A 26,868-nucleotide genomic window follows, 5' to 3' on the forward strand; every position below is an offset into this window, starting at 1 on the left:
GCCTGTTTCTCTAGCAAGTCATCTTTAGCAGTTTCTCTTTCAACCTGCTGTGTTTCCAGTTTACTGTGATAATATCTGCTGTGACAGTCAGTAATAGGTTAAAGGAACAGCATTGATCTGTTATTCCCACCAGCACTAACAGCCGTTAGAAAGGCAATGATGCTAGCATGTAGTATTTCATTTTGTCCCACCATCCAACACCGACTGGGCAGGTTAACTGGTCATTGTAAATCGTTCTGTGATTAGATTTGGGTTAATTGGGATTGTCAGGGGTTGCTGCAATGGTGTGGCTTGAAGGGCTGGAAGGAAGGGTCTTGTCTGCTCTGCATTGCTAGATAAATATTTAGCACCCCATCTTTAATCGATTCCACTTTACTGCTGCTGCAAGACAATCCATTTCACATCATATTTGACAGTGACAATAAACGTGCTCTGATTCACTAGGCAGATTTTTCCTTATTGCAGGGATGTCAGTGGTTCCACAGTGGGGTTGTGAGGGGCGCCCTGAAATCTGATGCAGTGTTTGTGCCTCAGGACAGGCCCATACAAACCACATTATGCTGAGATGAGTGCTGGAGCTGAGGCAGAAGTCTGGAGCAGCTGTGGCCTTACTGACTGGGCAGAGCAGAGGACAACTGTCCATCTCCTGCTTCTTTGTGCAGAGCTCTGCCTCTGCATCAGGTCAAGATTAAAGGTGACCAGGATCTCAACTGGTTCCATTGACCTCCGTTAGACATTCTTCTTCATCTTAAGCCCATCATTCTTGCTGGGGCACGGGCCACAGACAGCAGCTAGCCAGAGTCCTCTGTCCTGGGCCAACCTTTTGAGTTGTACCACGGTGTAGGCTATCTTCTTGGTGTATCTGTCCTCTCCCAGGGGTGAAGACATAATGAGTGCAGTGGATAGAGGGGAACGTATATTTGGATTTCCAGAAGGTGTTTGATAAGGTGCCGCACAAGAAACGTATAAATAAGATACAGATGCATGGAGTCGGAGGAAGTGTATTGGCATGGACAGTGGATTGGTTAATCAATAGAAGGCAGAGAGTCGGTATAAATGGGTGTTTCTCCAGTTGGCAGTCAGTGCTGAGTGGAGTGCCACAGGGGTCAGTGCTGGGCCTGCAGCTGTTTACCATTTACATTGATGATTTGGAAGAGGGGATTGAGTGTAGTGTAGCAAAATTTGCTGACGACACTAAACTGAATGGAAAAGCAAATTGTACAAAGGATGTGGAGAGTCTGCAGAGGGATATAGATAGGTTAAATGAGTGGGCCAAGGTCTGGCAGATGGAATACAACGTCGGTAAATGCGAGATCATCCACTTTGAAAGGAATAATAGAAAGCAGATTATTATTTAAATGGCGAAAGATTGCAGTATGCTGTTGTGCAGAGGGACTTGCGAGTGCTTGTTCATGAATCGCAATAAGTTGGCTTGCAGGTACAACAGGTTATTAAGAAGGCAAACTGAATGTTGGCCTCCATTGCTAGAGGGATTGAATTCAAGAGCAGGGCGGTCATGCTGCAACTATACAGGGTACTGGTGAGGCTGCACCTGGAGTACTGTGTATGGTTCTAATCTCCATACTTGAGGAAGGATATATTGGCTTTGGAGGCAGTGCAGAGGAGGTTCACCAGATTGATTCAAGAGATGAAGGGGTTAAACAATGAGGAGAGATTGAGTCGCCTGGGACTGGACACTCTCTGGAATTCAGAAGAATGAGAGGGGATCTTACAGAAACATACAAAATTTTGAAAGGGATATGTAAGGTAGAAGTAGGAAAGTTGTTTCCATTGGTAGGTGAGACTAGAACTAGGGGACATTTCCTCAAGATTCAGGGGAGAAGATTTAGGACAGAGATGAGGAGAAACTGTTTTTCCCAGAGAGTAGTGAATCTGTGGAATTCTCCGCCCAGGGAAGCAGTTGAGATTTCTTCACTAAATACATTTAAGAAACAGTTAGATAGATTTTTACATAGTAGGGGAATTAAGGGTTATGGGGAAAAAGGCAGGTAGATGGAGCTGAGTTTACGGACAGATCAGCCATGATCTTATTGAATGGCGGGGCAGGCTCGATGGGCCGGATGGCCTACTCCTGTTCCTATTTCTTATGAGATCTTGGTGTACCTGTCCTCTCCCAGGGATGAGGTCTTGGTGTATCCGTCCTCTCCCAGGGATGAGGTCTTTGCAGTTTCTGTTTACATTGCTACAGGCCTTGTTTTTTTTAAACAGTATGGGGTTGCTAGCCCCATGCCCAACCCTCCTCTTTTCACAATCAGGCTTGGGATCGTCCATGCAGAGTTTCTGTTGGACATTGTATACCTTTAATAAAATAGATAGGAGGACAACTCTAACTCCCCCATGTTCCTCTCCAGTCAATCAGAAATTTGCTCTGCTTCCATTTAAAAACCAGCCCACCAGTATCAAACCCTTTGAATAAGGGTTAAGGTTTGAGGAGCTCTTGGAATTTTATTGAATACACGGGATACATTCAATCCGTAAATTTCTCTTTGACATATTGAATTGGTATAAATACAAACAAGCTCTCTGTGCCGATCCTAGCAAAGAGTTTAGACAGAGAGGACAACCAACCTGGACTATTTGATACACTGATCCTTCTTTATTATACTCTCAAATCAAAGCCAGCATTATTTACAGAAAATGCAACACTTAAATTACCCTCCAGAAATGCATTATGCCAAGTTACTTCACTGTTTACTTTCACAATGATTGCACACAATTTGTCACAAACAGTGAGCCTTCCCTTCGAATTAAACTGAACCTAACTCCATCAAACCCAGGGAGCTGGAGCTGTCTGGAACCAGATAACCACTGGGAAAGTTTCAACAGTTGGGGCCTGTCAGCTGAGTTACTCACTCACCCACCCACACAGCTGGCTCATGGTTATGGTCAGCATTTCCCATAAACCTGCTAGAATCCAATAAACTGAGCCTGAAATGTCTACGGTCTGCATTGGAACAAAAGATGAAAAGCACAAAGTAAATACATAAGGGGAAAGAACTTTTATTGGAATAGATTTAAGGTATTCTGGGTCTTGTTTGCTTCTGAGAAGCAAGTGGCCCTGAGCTGTGACATCGAGTGTTAATGGATAGAGTGGAATGTGGACAGGTTCATTCTGGTACCTGTCTAGTGAACCAGCAGCAGGCACTTCTGCAGACCTGCAGAAACCATGGTTTAGATTAAACAACTTACTTTGGCGTCACAGTATGTTTTACCTGCTGCTGATGTGAAGTGCAGTGTACTTCCCAGAGCTGTGTCTGATCCACAGTAGAAAGGGCCACATTGAAAGTTGTGGTAGCATGAAATGAAAATCAGACAAGGTGATAAACATTCTGCATGTCTGATGGTTTAAGAGTTAAAGTTGGTGAACTTTTACGAAAGGTCTTTGATGTAAACTGTTTTTCTTTCCATGGAATATTCTCTCACCATTTTCACTGTTTGTGTTTTACATTGCCGAGAAGAAGATGGCCTGTGGGCAGAAGACTAGCAAGAAGATGGGCTCTGTCCCATGCTGTACATTCCAATTATGAAGGCAGCATTTCCAGATAGAATGAGGAATAAATGGTAGTCTCCCCACCTCTCCTTAAACCAACATCAATTTCTGTACAACACAACCAACACATGAATTCAAGGCAAGTCAGCCAATTTCTAACAGTAAAGTTCGACCTTTGGGAACTTTTATTCTCAGGCAAAGTTTAAAATTGTTTTGGTGAGCAGATCTCACAGAGTGAAGAGCTCCCACGATATCGTATTGTTCCCAACCTACCAGGCTCCCTGGCTCCTGAAGGACCCCTGCAGTCATTAACATGCGAGTGTCAGCAGGCAGGATGGCAAGAAGCAGAATGTATCACAACTGTGCCTGCTTCATTGAGGGTCATGGACGTGACCAGAATCTGGTCAGAGTTTTATCTGTTGACAGACTGCTACATACACACACCTGTGCTGCACTGATCACACAGGGCTGACCCTGCAGATGACCATGAACCGCAGACAGGTCCTGACAGTGACCAGGGTGATCCTGTGCTCCTTGCTCGCCTCACTGTTAGCTCACTAAGGCCAGTTTGAGTGAAGCATACTGGAATCTGGTTTTAACTCTGGAACAACATACTCACCGCAAAGAGGCAGCCACACATAAAATGTAGAGGTTTCTGAGGGGCTACCTACTGTGGATAATGGGATTCAGTATTCCTGGGGAAGCGGGGGTGCAGGGATCATAAAACACAATGACGCTGGTTCTGAATCCATTAATTGACTCAAGATGACCAAAGTTCCAAACCATGGTCAAACCCTGTGCTGAGTCCCAAAGACACTGGACAGTGGGAGAAAAGCTCTTGTGTTTTTAGAATATTTTTCATACCCCAAGCGCTTAAGAGTTTTTAAGAGCTGGAGCTAAAGACGTAAGTGTGAAGTGTTGCAGTGCAGGAAGTGTGGCTGCCAACTGCACACGGCAAGCTAACACAAAAGCCACAATGGGCAAGTATCAGTGAGACCCTCCACTCCACCTCCCAGCATAGTCAGAGAGTGGAGTGAAACAAGGAGGGAATGATGGGCTTCTGGGTCAGGGGTAGATGGACACAGTGTCCTGCTTCAGTGACTGGGGATAACATTTGAAAAATTAAGTACCAACAGGGTGGTGTCTCATCAGTTCTGGTACACACACACAAGTACAGTAACTTTTTAGTTAAATGGTGGATCACTGGGAATGGTTTAAGAAGCAGAGCTGATTGGTTTCTGTCCAGGCTCTGGAAATACTGTATCAGCAAAGACCCAGTAGCCTGACTGGAATTTTCAAACATTGCTTTAATACAAGCAGCAGCAGAGAGTTGCATTGTGTCAGATTAGGTTTGCTAAGGTCTGACCACATGGTCTCACTGTCCAGTTTCTTGGATTGGAGCAGGGGTTCCCAACCTTCTTTATGCCATGGACTAAAACCCTTAAGCAAGAGGTCCATGGACCCCAGCGTGGGAACCCCTGGATCAGAGGGAGGGGGAGGGCAGTGGTAGGATTTAACACCATCAGAAACAGCCTCTCAAAGGCTTGGAATAGCTTAATCACCCAGCTGTGGCACATCTCCCGAAGTAGACAATTTTTAGTTTACCAAATGCTGAACTTCAAAAGCTGTTTTGATTTTATTTGAGGAACTGACCTGCTGATTTAATTGCACTCTAGCTCGTTGGAATATCTGAAGTCAGGGTCTTGTTCTGAGGAGTTGAGAGACTGAATAAAATCTGTTAACGGGACTTGAAGCAAACACAAAAGTTTGAGTTACTTACAGGCAAAATGTAACTTCTTTCCCACTGAAACCAGAATTATGTCACTGCACACAACACAACTCATTAAATGAGATAATCATAGACTGATGAATACAATCTAGGCTTTGAATTATTCATCCTATGACATTTTACAAAATGGATCCGGATTTGCTTTTCAGTTACTTTACAGCTGTTGGCTACATTGATGTTTGGAAATTGGGTGAGGAAGGTGACATAGAGTAACAAAATTATGAAAAAGTAATTTTTAAAAACACACAGTTTCACAAACTAAAAGCACCATTGTGAAGAGAAAGTGAAGATACAAAGACCCCACACAGTGAGGCTAATGGCAAGCTACCTGTAGCTCTTGCTAGTGCCTGCCCCTAACCATTTCTCCCTTTGGCTGACTCCAGCATGCCCCCCAGGTTGGTGCTGGCTGTAAGTATTGATGATATGTTTGGCAGGCACACATTAAGATTCTAGTTACTGTATGTGCAAAGTGAAAACAGTGCAGTTCTGCACTGACAATTTTTTTTCTCTGCAACATCTCCAGATCTTCTTTACTCCCAATGCATTGCACATCTCACTATAATCTCACCCCACATCATGGGAGTCTTTTCAAGGCTAAACCAAAGCCAGAGGAAATATAAAACCAATGATTGTTTATCAGCTTAACCTGAGCCACTGAGAGGTCTACCGAAGTAGTTCACCAAGACCCGATGTATCAATCATTCAGCTGGAACCTGGGTCACTCCTGTCTGCTTACCACCAAGGAGCAACTACGGACTTCTTGTTTCTGGGAACGATACATTGAATTCCTGTTTTCCCCCATAGGGCATCTACAGTAACAGTACTTGCGAGCTGTTTCTGATTGCTCCCTGTCCCAGTGATGGAATAAAATGCACATACAGTGAGCAGCGTGTTCTTTAATTCTGGTGATGTTTAAGATGGATACGGTAAGTGTCAAAACTGGCTCAATAACATGTGACCTCTCTCATGACACTGATCATCCTTTACTTTACTAGACCTTCGGTTGGAAAATGATAGTTTGTGTAACTTGTAACATGGTTCCAATGACAAATTAAATACTTGCAAACAGAGACACCTTCAAAAGTAACCATTATTTCCTCAAATGGGATGAGAAGACTCAAGTTAAAGTAACATTGAACGGAGATAAAAAAGGTAAAAGCATTTTAAATGGTCTGTGATTTATGAAAAATAATGAAATACTAATTGCGTGGGAGGCTTCCGAACAAGTCAGGGATTTTTAGGGTCACTTTAGTTTTTAAACTACAGCCTTGGTTGGTGGTTTTTATTGCATGATTTTGCAGCTAAAGTTGATCTTAGTCAGATTTACTGGGAAGAAAGGAAATTTGCCTCTTGGAGAACAGCTTCCTGAGATGCCTGATGCAGAACCATCGCAAGGTCCCAGAGCAGAGGTTCAAAATGAGAAGCCACAAGATACCTCAATGGTAATCCACAGCAGCTAGCTGTTCAGGAACTTGACTCAGATTGATTGCCAGGGTAATATATCTGCAAATACATCTCAAGGTCAATTACAAAATTAAGTTCAGGAGTGGTGTTTAATTTCTGACAAGGGGTGGGGATTTAGTGAGGAAGAATCACAGAGTTGGGATGCAAAGGACCATTATCATTATTGTCTTGTGTGAACCTCCTCACTTCCACAGCCTCCACCCCTCTCTATATTCCTCAGTTACTCTTCATTCCGCTTACTGTTCTTTTACTAGCAGTGCACTTCCTCATTGCTTGCAGGACATGGTGAAGGCACACTGATATCCTCCAATTGTACTAGGTGTTGTGCCAAGTGATCTCATGTTACCACCATTGGGGTGGCTGCAGGACAAGCGTCTGCCAGTCTACAGAAAGCACATTGCCTGGCATCAGGAATTCAACTCTTAATCAATTTGGTGTCTTCATAAAAGTCACTGATCTCAGCCAACAAATGACTAGGATATTTCTTCCTCCTCCCAGCACCAGTCCCATTCCCTTTAGTTTTGGTGCCAAACATGAGTCACTCCTACTGTTCCCTGGACTGAGACTGCCCCAGAGTCACTTCCCTTTCACAACAGTCTACCCGTGCAGGATTGAGTGCAGAGTCAACGTGCTAAGACAGTAGCACTAGTGCACACTGTGCCATACAGCTGATCAAAGATACAATACATAATACACATTCTGGGTACTGTACACAAATTTGGTTATGTTCAGTAAGGCTGTCTTGAAGTTCAGTATAAAATGGGCTTTATATATTTCTCAAAAATCAAGTTTACGTCCTTAATACACATTTACACAGAACCAGCTGGGATATACTGCTTTCCAGAACTCCGGATACCAGTCGGTACTTCGCATCACATTCTTCAGTGGCCAAGTGCCTGTCTAAGTAGTAAAATAGCTTATAAATACTCTCTGCACGGATCTCTGATCGTTTGCCTACGGGTTCAGGTGTTTTGGTCCCACCTCCTGAAAGAGCGAGGTGTAAAACTCTGGTTCCAGCAGCTTGTTGCGATATTTATGGACGATGTCAGCGATCTTCTGCTTCCTACGCACATGGGGCGGGTTGTAGGAGTCGCTCTCCAGTCTCTTCCGTCGGCAAATGTTTATAATCGTCTGTCGGACCAAAAACCCTGCAGCAGGAAAACATGTATGTGGGTGATTAATACAATTGTTCCCGTAAACACACTCTCATCCCTGTATTTACTCTCTGAAATTGGCCGACCACATGCTGAGCAGCGTAGGTACAAAGTCGTGCACGAACTGTATGAAAAAGTGTTTTTATCCCTCCCTCCCTCCCTCCATCCTCCCACCTTTGTTTCCAAGGTCTGTGAATGATGAATTCCCTGCAAGCATGCTGCCCACACGTCAAACAGTGTTGTTATTGCAGGGCCTATGGTTGTTTATCATTAACTGGTAAACACAATGCAGTATCACAATACCTGATTAACATTTGGAGAACAGCAGCTAGAGAATGAAAGTTAGTTTGAAAACTGGAACTATGCAGATGTAGGAAACAGAAGGCAATATTAAGCAGTGAAATTCTTGCAGAAGCCAACTGGTTCTCCATTGGCACTGAAGGAATCCGAGTGTCCACACCTGTCTTTGCCTGTGCACAACACTATCCAACTTCAAGGATAGCCAATGAACCTCAGCTTGGCCACAACTAGTCCTAGCCCAAGAACAGCTCCTGCAGGCTGATCACTCCTCTGTTTGGAAACAGCTTCAACTTTTCAAGTTATTCTGAAATAACATCTTTATATCTTGAATGTTTGCCCAGTTCTACAGTTTCATATTCAGATTGATCACATGTACACGGTAACATATAGTGAAATGTGTTGTTGGCATTAACAACCAACACACGTTTCGCCACACATTCCAATGCCAACGTAGCATGCCCACTATGTTCAGCAGAACAACACAAGACAATAACAGCAAGTGAAGCCTCTTTCCAGATCCCTCCCACCTACCCCAGAAATTGGTCTCTAATTGCAAGACAGGCTAATCCCTGGGGCTCCAGTCCTTGTGCCCATTTCTGTACCACTGCACCAAACATTGCTTTTTAAATAACTTCCATTCGCAATCACCTTTCCAATAACCATGTGTGGAAGGCATCTGAAACACACCCCACACCTCTGCAAGTTCCTGCCTCTGTAAGCTCTCCTCAGACTTGTTGTCAGTGGGTCCATGAAATCTACTCAATCTATTTGTCCTGTCACACATTACTGACATACTGCCCCTCTGACATGACGAGAAACCTCATTAATATGCACAAGCCACCCCAATACCTGGTCTGTTCTGTGCTCCTATCTCATAGTTCACCCCAAAACATGGTCTTTCTGAGCTGGGGAGACTGCTGGGATTTATAGCCCAGGCCCTCATATGAGGCAGCTACTTGGGCATTTAATATTTCAGTAATATTTGATAAATATTGTAAATATATTATTTGATTAAGCATTTGTTGTTTAAATAATTCATTACTGGTTACATGTAAAAGGACGTGAATGGAATACGTCATCATACCACCACATTATACGTGCATACTGCACTTAAAGTAAAAATGAAGTTAGACTCATATTCCAGACTCCCTTGTTTTCTTTCAATTAGTTTTATGTTTTAGAGTTACAAAACTTAACAGTGACAGTGACAACACAGAAAATCTGCAGACGCCAGAATTTCAAGCAACACACATAAAAATTGCTGGTGAACGCAGTAGGCCAGGCAGCATCTATAGGAAGAGGTACAGTCGATGTTTCGGGCCGAGACCCTTCGTCAGGACTAACTGAAAGAAGAGATAGTAAGAGATTTGAAAAGGGGGGGGGGAGGAGAGCGAAAATGATAGGAGAAGACAGGAGGAGGAGGGTTGAAGCTAAGAGCTGGAAAGTTGATTGGCAAAGGGGATATGAGAGGATCATGGGATGGGAGGCCTAGGAAGAAAGAAAGGGAGAGGGGGAGAAAGCCCAGAGGATGGGCAAGGAGTATAGTGAGAGGGACAGAGGGAGAAAAAGGAGAGAGAGAAAAAATATATAATAATAATAAATAAATAACGGATGGGCTACCAAGGGGAGGTGGAGCATTAATGGAAGTCAACATTAACAGAAGTTAGAGAAGTCAATGTTCATGCCATCAGGATTGAGGCTACCCAGACGGAATATAAGGTGTTGTACCTCCAACCTGAGTGTGGCTTCTATCCACGGCCCCCTCTACTGTCCCCATTCTGATATGTCTATCCATGGCCTCCTATACTGTCATCTCCCAGTGGCCACACGTTTTAATTCCATGTCCCATTCCTATTCTGATATGTCTATCCACGGCCTCCTCTACTGTCAAGATGAAGCCACACTCAGGTTGGAGGAACACCACCTTATATTCTGTCTGGGTAGCCTCCAACCTGATGGCATGAACATTGACTTCTCTAACTTCTGTTAATGCCCCACCTCCCCCTCGTACCCCATCTGTTATTTAGTTATTATTACATATATATTTTTTTCTCTCTCTTTTTCTCCCTCTGTTCCTCTCACTATACTCCTTGCCTATCCTCTGGGATTCCCTCCTCCTTTCTTTCTCTCAAGGCCTCCTGTCCCATGATCCTCTCATACCCCTTTTGCCAATCACCTGTCCAGCTCTTGGCTCCATCCCTCCCCCTCCTGTCTTCTCCTATCATTTTGGATCTCCCCCTCCCCCTCCCACTTTCAAATCTCTTATTATCTCTTCTTTCAGTTAGTCCTGACGAAGAGTTTCAGCCCGAAACGTTGACTGTACTTCTTCCTATAGATGCTGCTTGACCTGCTGCGTTCACCAGTAATTTTTATGTGTGTTACAGTGACAATGAGGAAGTTTTAAACAAACCCTGCCTACATTGCAAAGACTGGTAAGTTCAAATGCACAAGAGATAAAGGATATTGTATACTGAACAAATTGAGCAGTATCTTGAAGCAAATTAAATAGCCAATGAGAAGCGAGTGTCAATTTTGCTGAGTGCATTGGATTTAAGGGCATGCAATTTGCTTAGAAGTCTAACTGTTCCAAGCAGGTGACCCTAAATATGCTTTACGGATATTGTGGAAGTAATGCAGGCAAATTTGAGGAATTTCTTTAGCCAGAGAGTGGTGAATTTGCCACAGGCAGCTGTGGAGGCCAAATTTTTATGTATATTTAAGGGAGAGATTGATAGGTTCTTGATTGGTCAGTGCATGAAGGGATACAGGGAGAAGGCAGATGATTAGGGCTGAGAGGAAAATCGGATCGGCCATGGTGAAATGGTGGAGCGGGAACGAAAGGGTTAACATGTGAGGAATATTTGTCAGCCTTGGGCCTGTACTCACTGGAATTTAGAAGAATGCGATGGAATCTCACTGAAGCCGACCAAATGCTGAAAGGACTTGATAGGGTGTATGTGGAGAAGATGTTTCCTATGGTGGGGGTATCCAGATCTAGAGGGCACAGCCTCAAAATTGAGGGGAGACCTTTTAAAACAGAGGAAAGGACTTTTTTTTAGCCAGAGAGTAGCAAATCTGTGGAATGCTCTGCCATAGACTGCAGTGGAGGACAAGTCTGTGGGTATATTTAAGGGATAAGTTGATAGTTTTCTGACTGGTCAGAATATCAAGGGATATGGCGCGTGGCCAAGTGGTTAAGGAGTTGGGCTAGTGATCTGTAGGTCGCTAGTTCGAACCTCAGCTGAGGCAGCGTGTTGTGTGCTTGAGCAAGGCACTTAACTACACATTGCTCTGCGACGACACCGGTGCCAAGCTGAATCGGCCCTAGTGCTCTTTGCTTGGACAACATCAGCAGCGTGGAGAGGGGAGACTTGCAGCATGGGCAACTGCCATTCTTCCATCCATACAACCTTGCCCAGGCCTGCGCCCTGGAAACCTTCCAAGGCACAAATCCATGGTGTTACGAGACTAATGGATGCCTATATGGTGAAAAAGCAGGCTTTTCAACATTTGATAGGTTTTAATATGATCTCCCCCCGCCGCATTCTTCTAAATTCCAGCAAGTACAGACCAGAATCATGATAAGCCTTCAATTCTCTTTGAACCCTCTCCAACGTCAGTACATCCTTTCTTAGCTAAGGGGCCCAAAGCTGCTCACAATACTCTGAATGAGGCCTAACCAATGCCTTAATGTTACATCCTTACTTTTATATTCTCGTCCTCTCAAAATGAATGCTAACATTGCATTTGCCTTCCTCACCACCAACTCAACCTGCAATTTAACCTTTGGGGAATCCTGCATGAGGACTCCTAAATCACTTTGCACCTCGGATTTTTGAATTTTCTCTGTTTAGAATATAGTCTACGTTTTTATTCCTTCTACCAAAGTGCATGACCATACACTTCCCAACACTGTACTCCATCTGCTACTTCTTAATCTTTTCCTAATCTGTCTTACTCAACGCTACCTGCCCCTTCACCTACCTTTATATCGTCTGCAAACTTGGCCAAAAGACCATCAATTTCTTCATCAAGATCACTGACATACAACATACAAAAAGAATCAATTCCAAGACTGAACCCCGTGGAACACTAGTCACCGTCAGCCAACCACAATAGGCTCTGTTTATTCCCACTCCTGCCAGTCACCCAATCCTCTATCCGTGCTAGAATCTCTCCTGTAATTCCATGGGCTCGTAGCTTGCTAAGCAGCCTCATGTGCGGCATCTTGTCAAAGGTCCAAGCACACAATATACACTGATTCGCCTTTGTCTATCCTGCTCGGTACTTTCTTAAAGAATTGCAACAGGTTTGTCAGGCAAGATTTCCCCTTAAGGAAACCATGCCTACTTTGCATATTTTATTATGTGCCTCCAAGTACCCCGAAACCTCATCCTTAACAATCGACTCTAACATCTTCCCAAAATTTGGCTGGGTGGTGTAATAACAACAACCTCTCACTCAATATCAATAAGACCAAAGAGCTGATTGTAGACTTCAGGAGAGGGAAACCAGAGGTCCATGAGCCAGTAATCACCAGAGGATCAGAGGTGGAGAGGGTCACTAACTTTAAATTTCTGGGTGTCACTATCTCATAGGACTTGTCCTGACTCGTCATGTGAATGCAATTATGAAGAAAGCACTATACTGCCTCTACCCTCAGGAGTCCGCGGAGATTCGTCATGTCAAAAACCTTGGCAAGCTTCTATAGATGTGTGGTGGAAAGTGTGCTGATTGGCTGCATTACGGCCTGGTATGGGAACGTCAATACTTTTGAGTGGAAAATCCTACAAAAGGTTGTGGATTTGGCCCAATACATCACGGGTAAGACCCTCCAAACAGGAAATGTTGCTGTAGAAAAGCAGCATCCATCAAAGATCCTTGACACCCAAGCTGTGCTCTTTTCTCGCTGCTGCCATCAGGTAGAAGGTACAGGTGCATCAGGATTTGCGCCACCAGGTTCAAGAACAGTTACTACCCTCAACCATTAGAGTCTTGAACAAAAGGGGATGACCACACTCATTTAAGGACTCTTTTACCTTGTTATTTCATGCTCGTTATTTATTTACATCTGCATTTGCACAGTTTGTTGTTCATTGATCCTGTTTACAGTTACTAGTCCACAGATTTGCTAAGTACATGTATGTACTCTGATAATAAAATTTACTTTGAACTTTGAGGTCAAGCTAACTGGCCTATAATTTCCTTTCTTCTGCCTCTCTCCCTCTTGTAGAGTGGAGAGATACTTATAATTTTTCATAACTCTGGAACCATGCAAGAATCTATTGATTTTTGAAAGATCCTTACTAATACTTCCACAATCTCTTCAGCTCCCTCTTTCAGAGCCCTGAGGTGTAGTCCATCTGGTCCAGGTGATTTACCTACCTTCAGACCTTTCAGCTTCCTAAGTACCTTCTCCCTCTGCACTCACTTCTGATCCCCTGAAACTCCCAAACTTCTGGCATACTGCTAGTGAAAAATAATGTAAAATATTTATTCAGTTCGTCTGCCATTTCCATGCTCCCCCATAATTACCTTTCCAGTGGTCTGATATCCACTTGTGCCTCTCTGTATATACCTGATAAAACTTCACAAATACCAAGTCTGGGGTGAAAACAGGACATGCTGAATACAGCAACGACACTGTAGCATCAACTTGTGTCATCCTTTTTGATATTATTGGCTTGCTTAGTTTATTTCATCTTTGCCCTCCGTTAGGCTTTTTTAGCTGCCTTCTGTTGGTTTTTAAAAGCTTCTCAATCTGCTAATTTTTGCTGTATTATTTGCCCTCTCTTTGGCTTTTATGTTGGCTTTGACTTCCCTTGTCAGCTACAGTTGTATCATCCTGCCTTTAGACGACTACTTCTACTTTGGAATGTATCTATCTTGTGCTTCCCGAATTACTCCCGGAAACTCCCGGAAACTCCATCCACTGCTGTTCTGCCATTATCCCTGCTAATGACCCTTCCAATCAACTTTGACCAGTCCTCTCATCCCTTTCCTGCACTGTAATACTGATTCATTCAACTTTAGCTTCTCCCTTTCAAATTGCATGCTGAATTCTATCATATTATGATTACTGTCTCCCAAGGTTCCATTACCTTAAATTCCCTAATCATTATACAACACCCAATCCAGAATAGCTGATCCCCTAATAGGCTCAATAACAAGCTGCTTTAAAAAGCCACCTCCTGGGCATTCTACAAATACTCTCAGCACTAAGACGATTTTCCCAATCTCCCTGCATATTGAAGTCCCCCATGACTATCGTAACATTGTCCTTTTGACACACCTTTTCTGTCTCCTGTTGTAATCTGTAACTCACATCCTGGCTACTATTTGGAGGCCTGTATATAATGTCCCTCAGGGTCTTTTTACACTTGCACTATCTTAACTCTACTCACAAGAATTCTACACCTTCCGATCCTATGTCACCTTTCTAAGGAATTGATTTCCTTTTTTGTTAAACCAACAGAGCCATGCCACCCCCTCTGCTTACCTGCCTGTCCTTTGGATACAATGTGTATCCTTGGATGTTAAGCTCCCAAATATCATCTTCTTTCAGCCATCAACTCAGTAATGCCTACAAAGTCATGACTGCCAATCTCTAACTGTGCTACGAGATCACCTACCTTATCTCATATTCTGCTTGCATTTAAATATAATATCTTCAGTCCTGTATTCATCACACTTTTCAATTTTGTCCCCATGTTACACTGCAACTCATCCTACTGACTGCAATTTTGCCGTCATCTACCTGTCCTTCCTCACAGTGTCACTGCACACTGCCTCTGCTTGTAAACCAGCTGCCCATCCTCAACCCTGTCACTCTTGTTCCTATCCTTGTTCTGCCATTGCTGGTTAAGAATGGCAAGCAACATCTCCAAAATCTCCAGACAGTGTTCAAAAGATTATGGGCTTAGAGCATGACACAAGAGTAAATTCTTTAAAACTGTGGTCATACCATCAACACACAAGAATCACACAAGTGTGCTGGAGAAAGTTGAAGCAGTGGTGGATGCAAACGACAATGCAAACGATGTGTCACAGTTGCAGTCCTTTTTAGTAATTGTCAATTACTATGACAGGCTCCTGCCAAACCTGGTTATGATGCTCCACCCCTTGAACTCATTACTACAGATTGGGAAGAAATGGCAATGGACAATGCAGTGTGAGGCGGCTTACCAAAAGGAAAAGGAAAAGGAAATGGTGACACCAGGCACTGTATTCACGTATGATAATCCACGTTGTCCAGTGAAGCTGGCAAAGTTATCTCCCATGGTAGGGGAGTCTAGGACAAGAGGTCATGACTTCAGGATTGAAGGATGTCCATTTACAACAGAGATGTGGAGAAATTACCTTAGTCAGAGCGTGGCAAATCTGTGGAATTTGTTGCCACGAGTGGTTGTGGAGGCCAAATAATTGGGTGCATTTAAGGCAGCGATAGATAGGTTCTTGATTAGCCAGGGCATCAAAGGGTATGGGGAGAAGGCAGGGGAGTGGGGATGACTGGAAGAATTGGATCAGCCATGACTGAATGGTGGAACAGACTCTACTTCTACTCCTACACCTTATGGTTTTATGAAGCTTGCCTGTGATGCCTCGTCTTATGGTATAGGCGTAGTCATGTCACATGAGTGATGAAAGTGAACACCTCATAGCCTTTGCATCATTGTCCCTTACTGTTGCACAGATTGACGGAGAGACCTTGAGTCTGGTCTGAGGTGCAAGACATTTCAACCAATACTTGGTGTGGGAGAAAGTTTTCCCTCATTACTGATCATCAACCACTGATGTCCATTTTCCACAGAAGGGAGTTTCACTAACAGCAGCTGCACAAATGCAGAGATGGGGTCTGGTTCTTGGAGGAAACAATTAGAAGATCAAATTCAAGAGGACGACATTTAATGGACATACAGATGGATTGCCCTATTTACCCTTGAAAAAGGATATACCTGAAAAATTTACAGAAAATGACACTCCTCTTGACATATTCTCTTTAACACAAATCAAAAGTCTCCCTGTTATGGCAGGGATGATCCAAAGGGAAACCAGAAAAGACCCCACACTGTCTCAGGTCTACGTGGCCACCCAAACTGGCTGGAATGTGCAGCAGACATCCCAGTTCCCCATTTTTACCAGCGCTAGGATGAACTTGCCGTTGACAGAGATTTCCTTATGTGGGGATTGAGAGTTGTTGAACCCTCCAAGCACAGAGCTAAAGTGTTGGAAGAGTTACATGCCAGTCATCTAGGTGTGGTCAAAATGGAAGTGTTGGCTTGAAGATTTGACTGGTGGTCCAGGACAGATCAGTGGATTGAGTAAATTGCCATGCACTGTTCGAGATGCAAACATGTCTAGAAGATGCCAAGAGCAGCGCCTCTCCATCCCTGGGAATGCCAGCATTGCCCTGGCAGAGGATCCATGTAGATTTTGCTGGACCATTCACAGGCACAAATTTCTTGGTAGTGGATGCAGCTACAATGTGGCCAGAAGTGTTCCCAATAGCCTTGCACAATGTGGAGAAGCCTCTTTTCAAGAAAGGTGCTCCAGAACACTTAAGTCAGTGACAATGGACCACAGTTTGTGGTGAAACAGTTTCAGTCATTCCTAAAAACGAATGGAATAAGACATCTGCACTGTACCACCCAGCTACAAATGGCTTGGCGACAAGGCTTGTCCAGAGCCTGTAAAGAATGCACTGTGAGCAATGTCAGCAGAACTCACTACACTGACACTCAATCAGAAGCTTACCAATTTCCTGCTTGCACATCATAACACAGCATACTCCACAACCAGCAATGCACCAGCTACGCTGTTCCTTGGGTCTCCTCAAACCCAATCTCAGAAGGAGTATGCAGGACAAACAGCTGAGACAGACTGAGGGCTTCTCAAACAAGGAAGTTCGATATTTCAATCCTGACAAGCCATCCTGGCAAGGGAATACGGAGGTGATCAAAAGCAGGAACACAGAAAGATTAAGGACAGACTGGACCACTTTCCTACAACAGTGGAGATTGTGTCTGATGTCATCTGGAGACGACACATCGATCAGTTGAGGAGACCAGAGTCAAATGTTAAGAGAAGAAGGGTGTTCAGAGCTGTCAGAATCACTTCCTGCAGTCTCAGAGTCAACTCGTACAACCAACACTGAGAAGGGCCCAGAACCTGAGATTGTTTCACAGCCACAAGTCTCACCTGCCAAGCAGAGTGACCCCCTGTCAGGAAAGAGAGTATCTCACAAGAGTAAGAAATCCTCCACAGTGATTAAATCTTGGGTCTGAATGGCACTATTTAAAATGTACTATGCTGTAGATGCTTATATAGTAGTTGTATGATATTGTATACTGTATTTCTGCTGAGATGCATTCAGTATTGAGTTGGAGTTTATAGCTAAGCAGGGAGGAGCATTGTGCATTTAATATTTCAGTAATATTTGATAAATACTGCAAATATATTATTTGATTAAGTATTTGTTGTTTAAATAATTTATTACCAGTTATATGTAAAAGTAAGTGAATAGCATACGTCATCACATTATTCGTGTATACCTCACTTAAAGTAAAGATGAAGTTAGACTCACATTCTGGACTCCCTGATTTTTCTTCCAGTTAGTTTTATGCTTTAGAGTTACAAAACATAACAATTTGGACAATAAATGCAAATGCTGTGGCAAAGGAGTTTTGCTCAGGAAGAATCTGCTGAGCAAATCCAGCCCGAGTAAGGTGCAGTTTAGCATTTGCACAACTTGTTTTACAGTGTGGTACTATGAAAATTAAGTACAGCACTGACAGACAGAAAACATCCCCGTGTTTTGATTTTAATTCCGCTGGTAATTTACTCAACAATACTTCTCAGTGGATTGTAGTAATCCCGCTATTTTTATTCAAAGTCCACAAAATTATCAGCTTTTGATGAGTGTGAGGTGACAGTTGTGGGCTGATCTTTGGGTGTGTTGGTTGTTAATGCATAGGATGTACTTCACTGTTTGTTTCAATATACATGTGATAAATAAATGAGTGTGTGATCCTTGTACATGGCAAGAGAATGCAGCAAGTCTGCATTTTAGACTTTATAGCACAAGTAACCAAGACCAATACAATGAAGCATGGATTACCAGGGACAAACAGGAGCTGTAAACTTTTTTCTTGAGTGAGCACATCTCCTCAAAGTGGGATGTTCAATTCTCTGCCAGCTTCTCTTCTTACCTAAAGCTCGTCGACTCACTATCATCCCGTCAACCAGTGGGATCACCATGCTGAATTTCCCCGTGGCTCCTTGCACTTTGATTCGGAATAGACCCGTCCTCAAAGGGTGGATGAAAATGACAGGTACATCCTTGTCTGAGGCCGTGGTCCTAAAAACATAAGAGCCAGTGATAGAAAGGTCCTCAGTGCAGACAAGAGAATGTGGAGAAAAACAGTCACTCATCACAAACACATTGTTACATTAAACAGTAGATTACCAGCATAGGAAAGTTAAGCCTTTTTGTTCCAGTGACCCTTCCTCCACCATCCACCTCACTCCTCAAACTGTTCTAGAAACTCCAGACATGAACCCAGTGCTTACTTTGTCTTTTTTAAAGAAATAGTTTGTGGCTCAGCTTTCCCATCCCATGGGTCCTTGTCCTAATGCTATGGTACCTCTTGCCTGATGGTGGGGGGTGGGGGCGGGGGGGGGTCAACACGATCGTTGGACAAATGGGAGGGATCAGTGGCAATGATAAGGGCTCTGCATACAAAGCACTCCTGATAAAACATCCCGTCTGTGGCAAGGGCATCCTCCCTGAGGTAAAGAGACCAAAACTGTACATACTACTCCAGGTGTGGCCTCACCAACGCTTCCTTACTCCACAAGCTAATTCAGCCCATTTGTTCTCCAATTGGTTTGTGCTTTACTGCAGGCTGGTTTGGTCTTCTGTGACTGGAATACAAGAACACCTGGCCCCTCCGAACATTTAACACTGTCTAACCTCTCATCATTTCATTCATTATTTTCTCTTAGGTATACAAGTGACTGACCTTGTATTCCCACATAGTCATAGGCCAGTTTCTCATCCATTCACTCAGTTTGTCTGCATCCCTCTTTTACATGGCCCATCACATCACAATGCCGTCAAGTTCAAACAGCAAGCTTGTCAAAGTGGTATTCAAAACCACAAGAGATTCTGCAGATGCTGGAAACCAAGAGTAACACACATACACAAACACACACACGGAGGAGGAACTCAGCAGTTCAGGCAGCATCTATGGAGAGGAATAAACAGTTTATTTCCTTCCATAGGCACTGCCAGACCTGCTGAGTTCCTCCAGTATTGCGTGTTAAAGTGGTATTCAGTCCCCTTGGTCAGATTGTAGTTGCAGATGATTCCTCGTGGCTGGGGACCAAGCACAGTCACAGGCTGCCATCCTACAGAGAGTCTATTTGCTCTTGCTTTCACCTAATAAACACTGTCCCCAATTCCTCCAACCTCGTTAAGGAATCCCTTGTTCAGGACTTTATCCAATATCTTTTGGAAAATCCAATTTATCATAACGTCTTCATCTATTCTACTGGTCACATCCTGGTCAACTCCAGCAGATTAGTCTGGCACTGAGGCTGGTTCCATGGTGCAGAAGGGACAGAACATGAAGAGGAATGCGGTAGTCATAGGGGATTCCATAGTGAGGGGAACAGACAGGAGGTTCTGTCAGCCTGATAGAGATATCCGCATGGTGTGTTACCTCCCAGGTGCCAGGGTACAGGATGTCTCGGATCTGGTGCAGAGTATTCTGAAGGGAGAGGGTGAACAGCCAGAAGTCTTGGTACACGTTGCTACCAATGACATTGGTAGAAAAAGGGAGGGTGTCCTGAAGAGAGAATTCAGGAAGTTGAGTAGGAAGCTGAAAAGCAGGACCTCTACAGTAGTAATCTCAGGATTGCTGCGTGTGCCACATGCTAATAAGTGAAGAATAGCATGATCAGGCATATTAATGCGTGGCTGAGAGACTGGTGTAGGGGGCAGGGCTTCGGGTTCCTGGATCACTGGGGCATCTTCTGGGGGAGGTACGACCTGCACAAAAAGGACGGGTTATACCTGAACCTAAAGGGGTCCAATATCCGAGCAGTCAGGTTTAATAGAGCTGTTCAGGAGGGTTTAAACTAATTTGGCAGGGGGATGGGAACCAGAGTGACAGGACTGAGGAAGGGGTAAACAGAAATAAGTCAAAGACAGCTGCAACAGAGATGATAGAAAGGACAGGCAGGAGATGAGGCATAATCACAGCCAGTGGGATGAGTTACAGGGCAATAGAGGCATGGAGCAGTTAAAACAGAAAGCAACAAATACTGGACTGAAAATATTATATTTGAACGCACATAGCATAATAAATAAAATGGACGATCTTGAAATTCAGCTACAGATTGGCAAGTATGATGTGGTGGCCATCTCTGAAACTTGGATAAATGATGGCTGCCATTGGGAGTTGAATGTCCAAGGATATACGGTGTATCGGAAAGAGATTAGTAGGCAGAGGGGGTGGTGTGGCCCTGTGTATAAAAAATAATACTAAATCATTAGAAAGGGAAGGTGTAGAGTCTCTATAGGTTGAGTTAAGAAATGGCACGAGTAAAAGAACCCTAATGGCAGTTGTATACAGGTCTCCAAACAGCAGCCGGGATTTATGTATTTAAGTGCAATCGTGAACAATAGCCAGATCAGAAATGCTGATCAAGTCAACTAGTTCCCAAAGAGAACTCTGATAGGCCAATCAAATGGTTCACTGCTGCTCAGTGATAGAAAACAGGCACAAGTGTCGCTAGCCCCTGTACCCCAGAAACACACCTGAGCAGTGCGGCAGAGGTATGTGCTATGCATGACCTGATCTGAAAGCATCATGTTGACTCATAACAGATCGTGTTCACGGTGGAAAAGCTTAGTCAAGGATGGGGTGATCAGCACTGATGGACAAATTATACCTCCACAACCCCTGGATTACAAATTATAGCAGGAGATAGAAAAGGCACGTCATAAGGACAATGGCATGATAATCATTGGGGATTTTAACATGAAAGTGGATTGGGAAAACCAGGCCAGTACTGGACCTCAAGAGAGAGAATTTGTAGAATATCTAAGGGATGGCTTTTTTGAACAGTTTATTGTCGAGCCTACGAGGATCGGCTGTGCTGAATTGGGTGTTGTGCAATGATCCGGAGGTGATATTGTAATGTATTGTAATGAGAGCTCAAGGTTAAGGAACCCTGAGGAAACAGTGATCACAATATGATCAAGCTGACTTTGAAATTTGAGAAGAAGAAACTAAATTCCAATGTGTCGGTATTTCAGTGGAATAAAGGAAATTACAATGGCATGAGAGGGGAACTGGCCAAGGTTGACTAGAAAGAGACACTAGCAGGAAGGACAGCAGAGCAGCAATGGCTGGAGTTTCTGTGAAAAATGAGGGAGTGCAAGACAGATATATTCCAAATAAGAAATTTTCAAATGGAAGGAGGACACTACCGTGGCTGACAAGTGAAGTTAGAGCCAAAGTAAAAGCAAAAGAGAGGGTATACAAGCAAGCCAGAGCTAGTGGGAAGATAGAGGATTGGGAAGCTTTTGAAACCTTGCAGAAGGAAACTAAGAAGGTCATTAGAAAGGAGAAGACAAATTATGAAAGGAAGCTGGTGACTAATACCAAAGAAGATTCTACAAGCTTTTTGAAGGGTAAAAGAGAGTTGAGAGTAGATATAAGACCAATAGAAAATGACGCTGGAGATATTGTAATGAGAGATGCAGAGATGGCAGAGGAACTGAGTGCGTATTTTGCATCAGTCTTCACAGTGGAAGACATCTGCGGTATATCAGACATTCAAGATTCAAAAGATTCAAAGATTCAAAAAACTTTATTGTCATTCTAACCATACATCAGCTCTGCAGGGCAGATTGAGACAGCGTTTCTCAGGGGCAGTGCAATCACAACATAACAAACACAACACTAAATAATAAACATAACAATAAATAGTAAAACACGCCACATGTCATTTAAAATCAGTTATAAGTGTCCAGTGCAAGTTAAAAGTGTCCAAAGCAGAGTCAGGTGGAGCAGCTATTTAGCGGTCTGACTGCCTGTGGGAGGAAGCTATTTAGTAGCCTTGTGGTTTTAGTTTTGATGCTCCTGTAACGTTTGTCTGATGGCAGAAGAACAAACAGTTCATGGAGAGGGTGTGAGGGGTCTTTAATGATGTACCGTGTCTTCTGGAGGCGTCAACTCTGAAAGAGGTCTTGGACAGAAAGTAGAGACCCCCCCAATAACCTTCTCTGCTCCCCTAACCACCCTCTGTAAGGCTTTTTTGTCGAAAGCACTGCAGCTGGAGTTCCAGGTTGTGATGCAAAAGGTCAGCACACTCTCAACCACGCCCCTGTAGAATGTAGTTAAGATGTCAGTGGGGAGTGATGCTTGTTTAAGCTTCCTCAGAAAGTGTAATCTCTGCTGGGCCCGTTTCACAATCTCAGTGGTGTTCCTGGACCAGGTGAGATTGAAAGGTGAAAGGGAAGTGAAGTATGTGGAGTGAAAATTATGACTGAGAAGGTGCTTAGGAAGCTTAATGGTCTGAGGGTGGATAAATCTCTTGGACCTGATGGAATGCACCCTCAGGTTCTGAAGGAAGTAGCTGCAGAGATTGCAGAGGCATTAACGATGATCTTTCAAGAATCGATAGATTCTGGCATTGTACTGGATGACTGGAATATTGCAAATGTTACTCTGCTATTTAAGAAGGGTGGGAGGCAGCAGAAAGGAAACTGTAGACCTGTTAGCCTGACATCAGTGGTTGGGAAGTTGTGGGAATCGATTGTTAGGGATGAGATTACGGTTTGCAATTTTTTGAGGAAGTTACAAGCAGGGTAGACAAAGGAGATGCAGTAGATGTGGTATACTTGGATTTTCAGAAGGCCTTTGACAAGGTGCCGCACATGAGGCTGCTTAGCAAGATAAGAGCCCACGGAATAACAGGGAAGTTACTAGCATGGGTGGAGCGTTGGCTGGTCAGCAGAAAACAGAGAGTGGGAATAAAGGGATCCTATTCTGGCTGGCTGCCAGTTACCAGTGGAGTTCCACAGGGGTCAGTGTTGGGACTGCTGCTTTTTATGGTGTATGTCAATGATTTGGAATATGAGATTAATGGATTTGTGGCTAAATTTGCCGATGATACAAAGATAGGTGGAGGAGTGGGTAGTGTTGAGGAAACAGAGAGCCTGCAGAGAGACTTAGATAGTTTAGGGGAAAGGGCAAAGAAATACAATGTTGGAAAGTGTATGGAGGTCATGCTCTTTGGTGGAAGAAATAAATGGGCAGACTATTGTTTAGATGGGGAGAGAATTCAAAATGCAGAGATGCAAAGGAAATTTGGAGTCCTTGTGCAAGACACCCTACAGGTTAACTTCCAGGTTGAGTCAGCAGAGAAGGCGAATGCAATTTTGGCATTCATTTCTGGAGGCATAAAGTATAAGAGCAGGGATATGATGTTGAAGCTCTATAAGACACTCGTAAGACCACACTCGGAGTATTATGTGCAGTTTTGTGCTCCTCATTTTAGAAAGGATATACCGACATTGGAGAGGGTTCAGAGAAGATTCACAAGAATGATTCCGGGAATGAAAGGGTTTCCGTATGAGGAACGTCTGGCAGCTCTTGGGTTGTATTCCCTGGAGTTCAGGAGAATGAGGGGGGATCTCATAGAAACATTTAGAATGTTAAAAGGCCTGAACAGATTAGATATGGCAAAATTATTTCCCATGGTAGGGGAGTCCAGGACAAGGGGGCAAAACTGCAGGATTGAAGGACCTCCATTTAGAACAGTGATGCGGAGAAATTACTTTAGTCATAGGGTAGTAAATCTGTGAATTTGTTGTCACGAGTGGCTGTGGAGGCCAAGTCATTGGATGTACTTAAGGCAAAGATAGATAGGTTCTTGATTAGCCAGGGCATGAAAGGGTATGGGGAGAAGACAAGGGAGTGGGGATGACTGGAAGAATTGGATCAGTCCATAATTGAATGGCAGAGCAGATTCGATAGGTCGAACGGCCTACTTCTGCTCCTATATCTTACAGTCTTAGGATTTATTCTTGATAAAGTCATGACAACTTTTCCATCTCTTCATATATTTCAAGATATTCTCCTGTTACGAATGTTTCCAGCATTTACAGCAATCCCCCCAATTTGCCAATTACCTGTCCATTCTACAATACAATGAAATTTGACTGCAATTTGTTGTTTGAGTCTTTAGTGTTGGCTCTTTCCCAATATCTGCAAAGTTAGTAATGGTGCTTTTGAATGGTTTATGTAAATGGTGATCAGAAGCAAACCTTCATTGAAGATTGTATTTCTATGACCCATCTCCACTGTGAACGGCTGCGCTACACACCTACTGTCTGCTTTCTGTCTTGAAACCAGCAAGTGATCCATTGAACCCCCGACTCTGCATTCTCTGACCTCATTCATCAGTAGTATACGTTATTTCATCAAAAGCCTCTTAAATACCAAGATAAATAGATAAATCTTGGATTTACCGTGTATACGACAAGATGATGGATCTCAAGATTATATATGGTGACATATATGTATTTTGATAATAAATTTACTTTGAACTTTGAAATTATATTCAATGCACTAACATTACCTTGCTCTTGCTACTCCTGCAAAAATTACACTCTAACAAGAAACACAGCAGATTCTGCAGATGCTGGATTCCTAGATCAACACACAAAATGCTGGAGGAACTCAGCAGGTCAAGCAGCATGTATGGAAATGAATAAACAGTCGGCATTCTGGGCCAAGACCCTTCATCAGGACCAAAACATCCACAGTCCTGATGAAGGGTCTTAGCCCAAAAAGTTGACTATTTATTCATTTTCATAGACGATGTCTGACTTTCTGAGTTCCTCCAGCATTTTGTGTGTGTGACAATCTAACAAGACTCGTACCATAAAACAGAGGCCCCCTTTGGCCCACACACAGTACAGACCATTGGATATCTGACGCATGTGCATATTGGCGCACGGTTAGAGGTTCAGACCTTGTGATACATCAATTTAAAATAAGGAAAAGGAGACATCAGCAAGGCTTGAGGCAGAACATTGAGATTTCAATAACTTACAATAAAAAGCCAGGCTGCATGATCGAATATACCTGAGAGAAGTGCTACTGTTCGTAGTGGTCTCCACTCCAGTGCTGGTCTCTGGCAGCAAGTCACTCAGAGGAAAATTTTCTGGAAAAATATCATAAGGCATTAGCCACATTACATCAACAGGAGTAGCAGTAGATGCAACGCAAATGCATAAAGAACACAAAGGCTGCTTGAACTTGGGATGTGTTAATTGACAGGGAGGGAGAACACTTGAAAGATCTCACTGAATTCCCCAACAAAGTCCATTCTGCAGGCAAAAGCCTACCCTACCCAGAAGCACATCATGGATATTTGGGGCTTGATGAAAAACCAGATCCACTCTAATGTTCCAGCACTTGCAAACCCCACTACCCCACTCTCTGCAGACCACAAAGACAAGGAAGATTGGAGTAGCTTTGTCAGAATCATGCAAGATGCCATAAGTGACTTTGACTAGGGGTGTGTTGGCACAACAACACCATCCCCCTCAACATCATTTTACTGTTGTCTTGATGAATGGGACTGCACTTGTCTCAATGAATCCAATCTAAGCCACAGAACCACCTCTAATATCGTCTCTTCCCACAACCACTATTCAGTCTGTAAGCAAGACACAAATTTCTCTGCTAGGGCACCACCACTTCCTGTTACCCTGCCTATTGACCTACACCTGGACCACAGTACTCCATGCCCCTCCCATCCATGCACTTATCCAAACTTTTCAGGGGGCAGGGTTTCAGGTTGTTGGATAATTGGGATCTCTTCTGAGGGAAGTTTATGACCTGCTCAAAAGTGACAGGTTGCACCTGACCCCGAGGGGGACCAATATTCTCACGGGAAGGTTTGTTAGAGCTGTTGTGGAGGGTTTAAACTAACTTGGCAGGGAGGTGGGAACCGGAGTGAAGGGACTCAGGAAAGGATGGATGGTAAAAAAAGTAGATAGCGTGCAGTCAGACTGTCAGGAAGGACAGGCAGGTGATGGGACATAGTTGCAGCCAACAGGCTGAGTATCAAATCATTAGGGGTGCAGAGTCAGAAAGAACAGCAAATACAATACTTATGGTGTTGTATCTAAATGCGTGTAGTATAAGAAATAAGGTGGATGATCTTGTTGCACTATTACAGATTGTCGGGTATGATGTTGTTGCCATTATTGAATGGTGGTTGAAGGACGGTTATAGTTGGGAGCTGAATGCCCAAGGTTACACGTTGTATTGGAAGGTCGGCAGAGGGTGTGGGGCGGCTCTACTGGTAAAGAACGGCATCAAATCAGTAGAAAGATGTGACTAGGATTGGAAGATGTTGAATCCTTGTGGGTTGAGTTAAGAAACAGCAAGGGTAAAAGGATGTTGATGGCAGTTATACATAGGCCTCCCAACAGTGGCTGGGAGGCGGACCACAGGTTACTGCAGGAAATAGAAAAGGCGAGTCAAAAGGGCAACGTTATGGTAGTCATGGGAGATTTTAACATGCAGGTTGACTGGGAAAATCAGGTTGGTAATGGTGCT

General features: G+C 43.6%; 1 protein-coding gene across 9 annotated transcripts in view; it reads right to left on the reverse strand.

The window, feature by feature from the left end:
* Nucleotides 1-2,464: 2,464 nt before the first annotated feature.
* The window catches only part of ralgapb (Ral GTPase activating protein non-catalytic subunit beta), a 200,479-nt gene continuing 176,075 nt past the window's right edge, over nt 2,465-26,868 (reverse strand). For all 9 annotated transcript variants that reach the window (XM_063040979.1, XM_063040978.1, XM_063040977.1 and 6 more), the window contains 3 exons: nt 25,384-25,462; nt 18,427-18,575; nt 2,465-7,912 (listed from right to left, as the gene is read on the reverse strand). In XM_063040979.1, the coding sequence (XP_062897049.1) occupies nt 7,719-7,912; nt 18,427-18,575; nt 25,384-25,462 (422 nt within the window). In that variant the 3' untranslated portion in view covers nt 2,465-7,718. The remainder of the gene's footprint in view (nt 7,913-18,426; nt 18,576-25,383; nt 25,463-26,868) is intronic.

The sequence above is a fragment of the Mobula hypostoma genome, chromosome 2 (assembly GCF_963921235.1).
Source record: "Mobula hypostoma chromosome 2, sMobHyp1.1, whole genome shotgun sequence".
Taxonomy (NCBI): Eukaryota; Metazoa; Chordata; class Chondrichthyes; order Myliobatiformes; family Myliobatidae; genus Mobula; species Mobula hypostoma.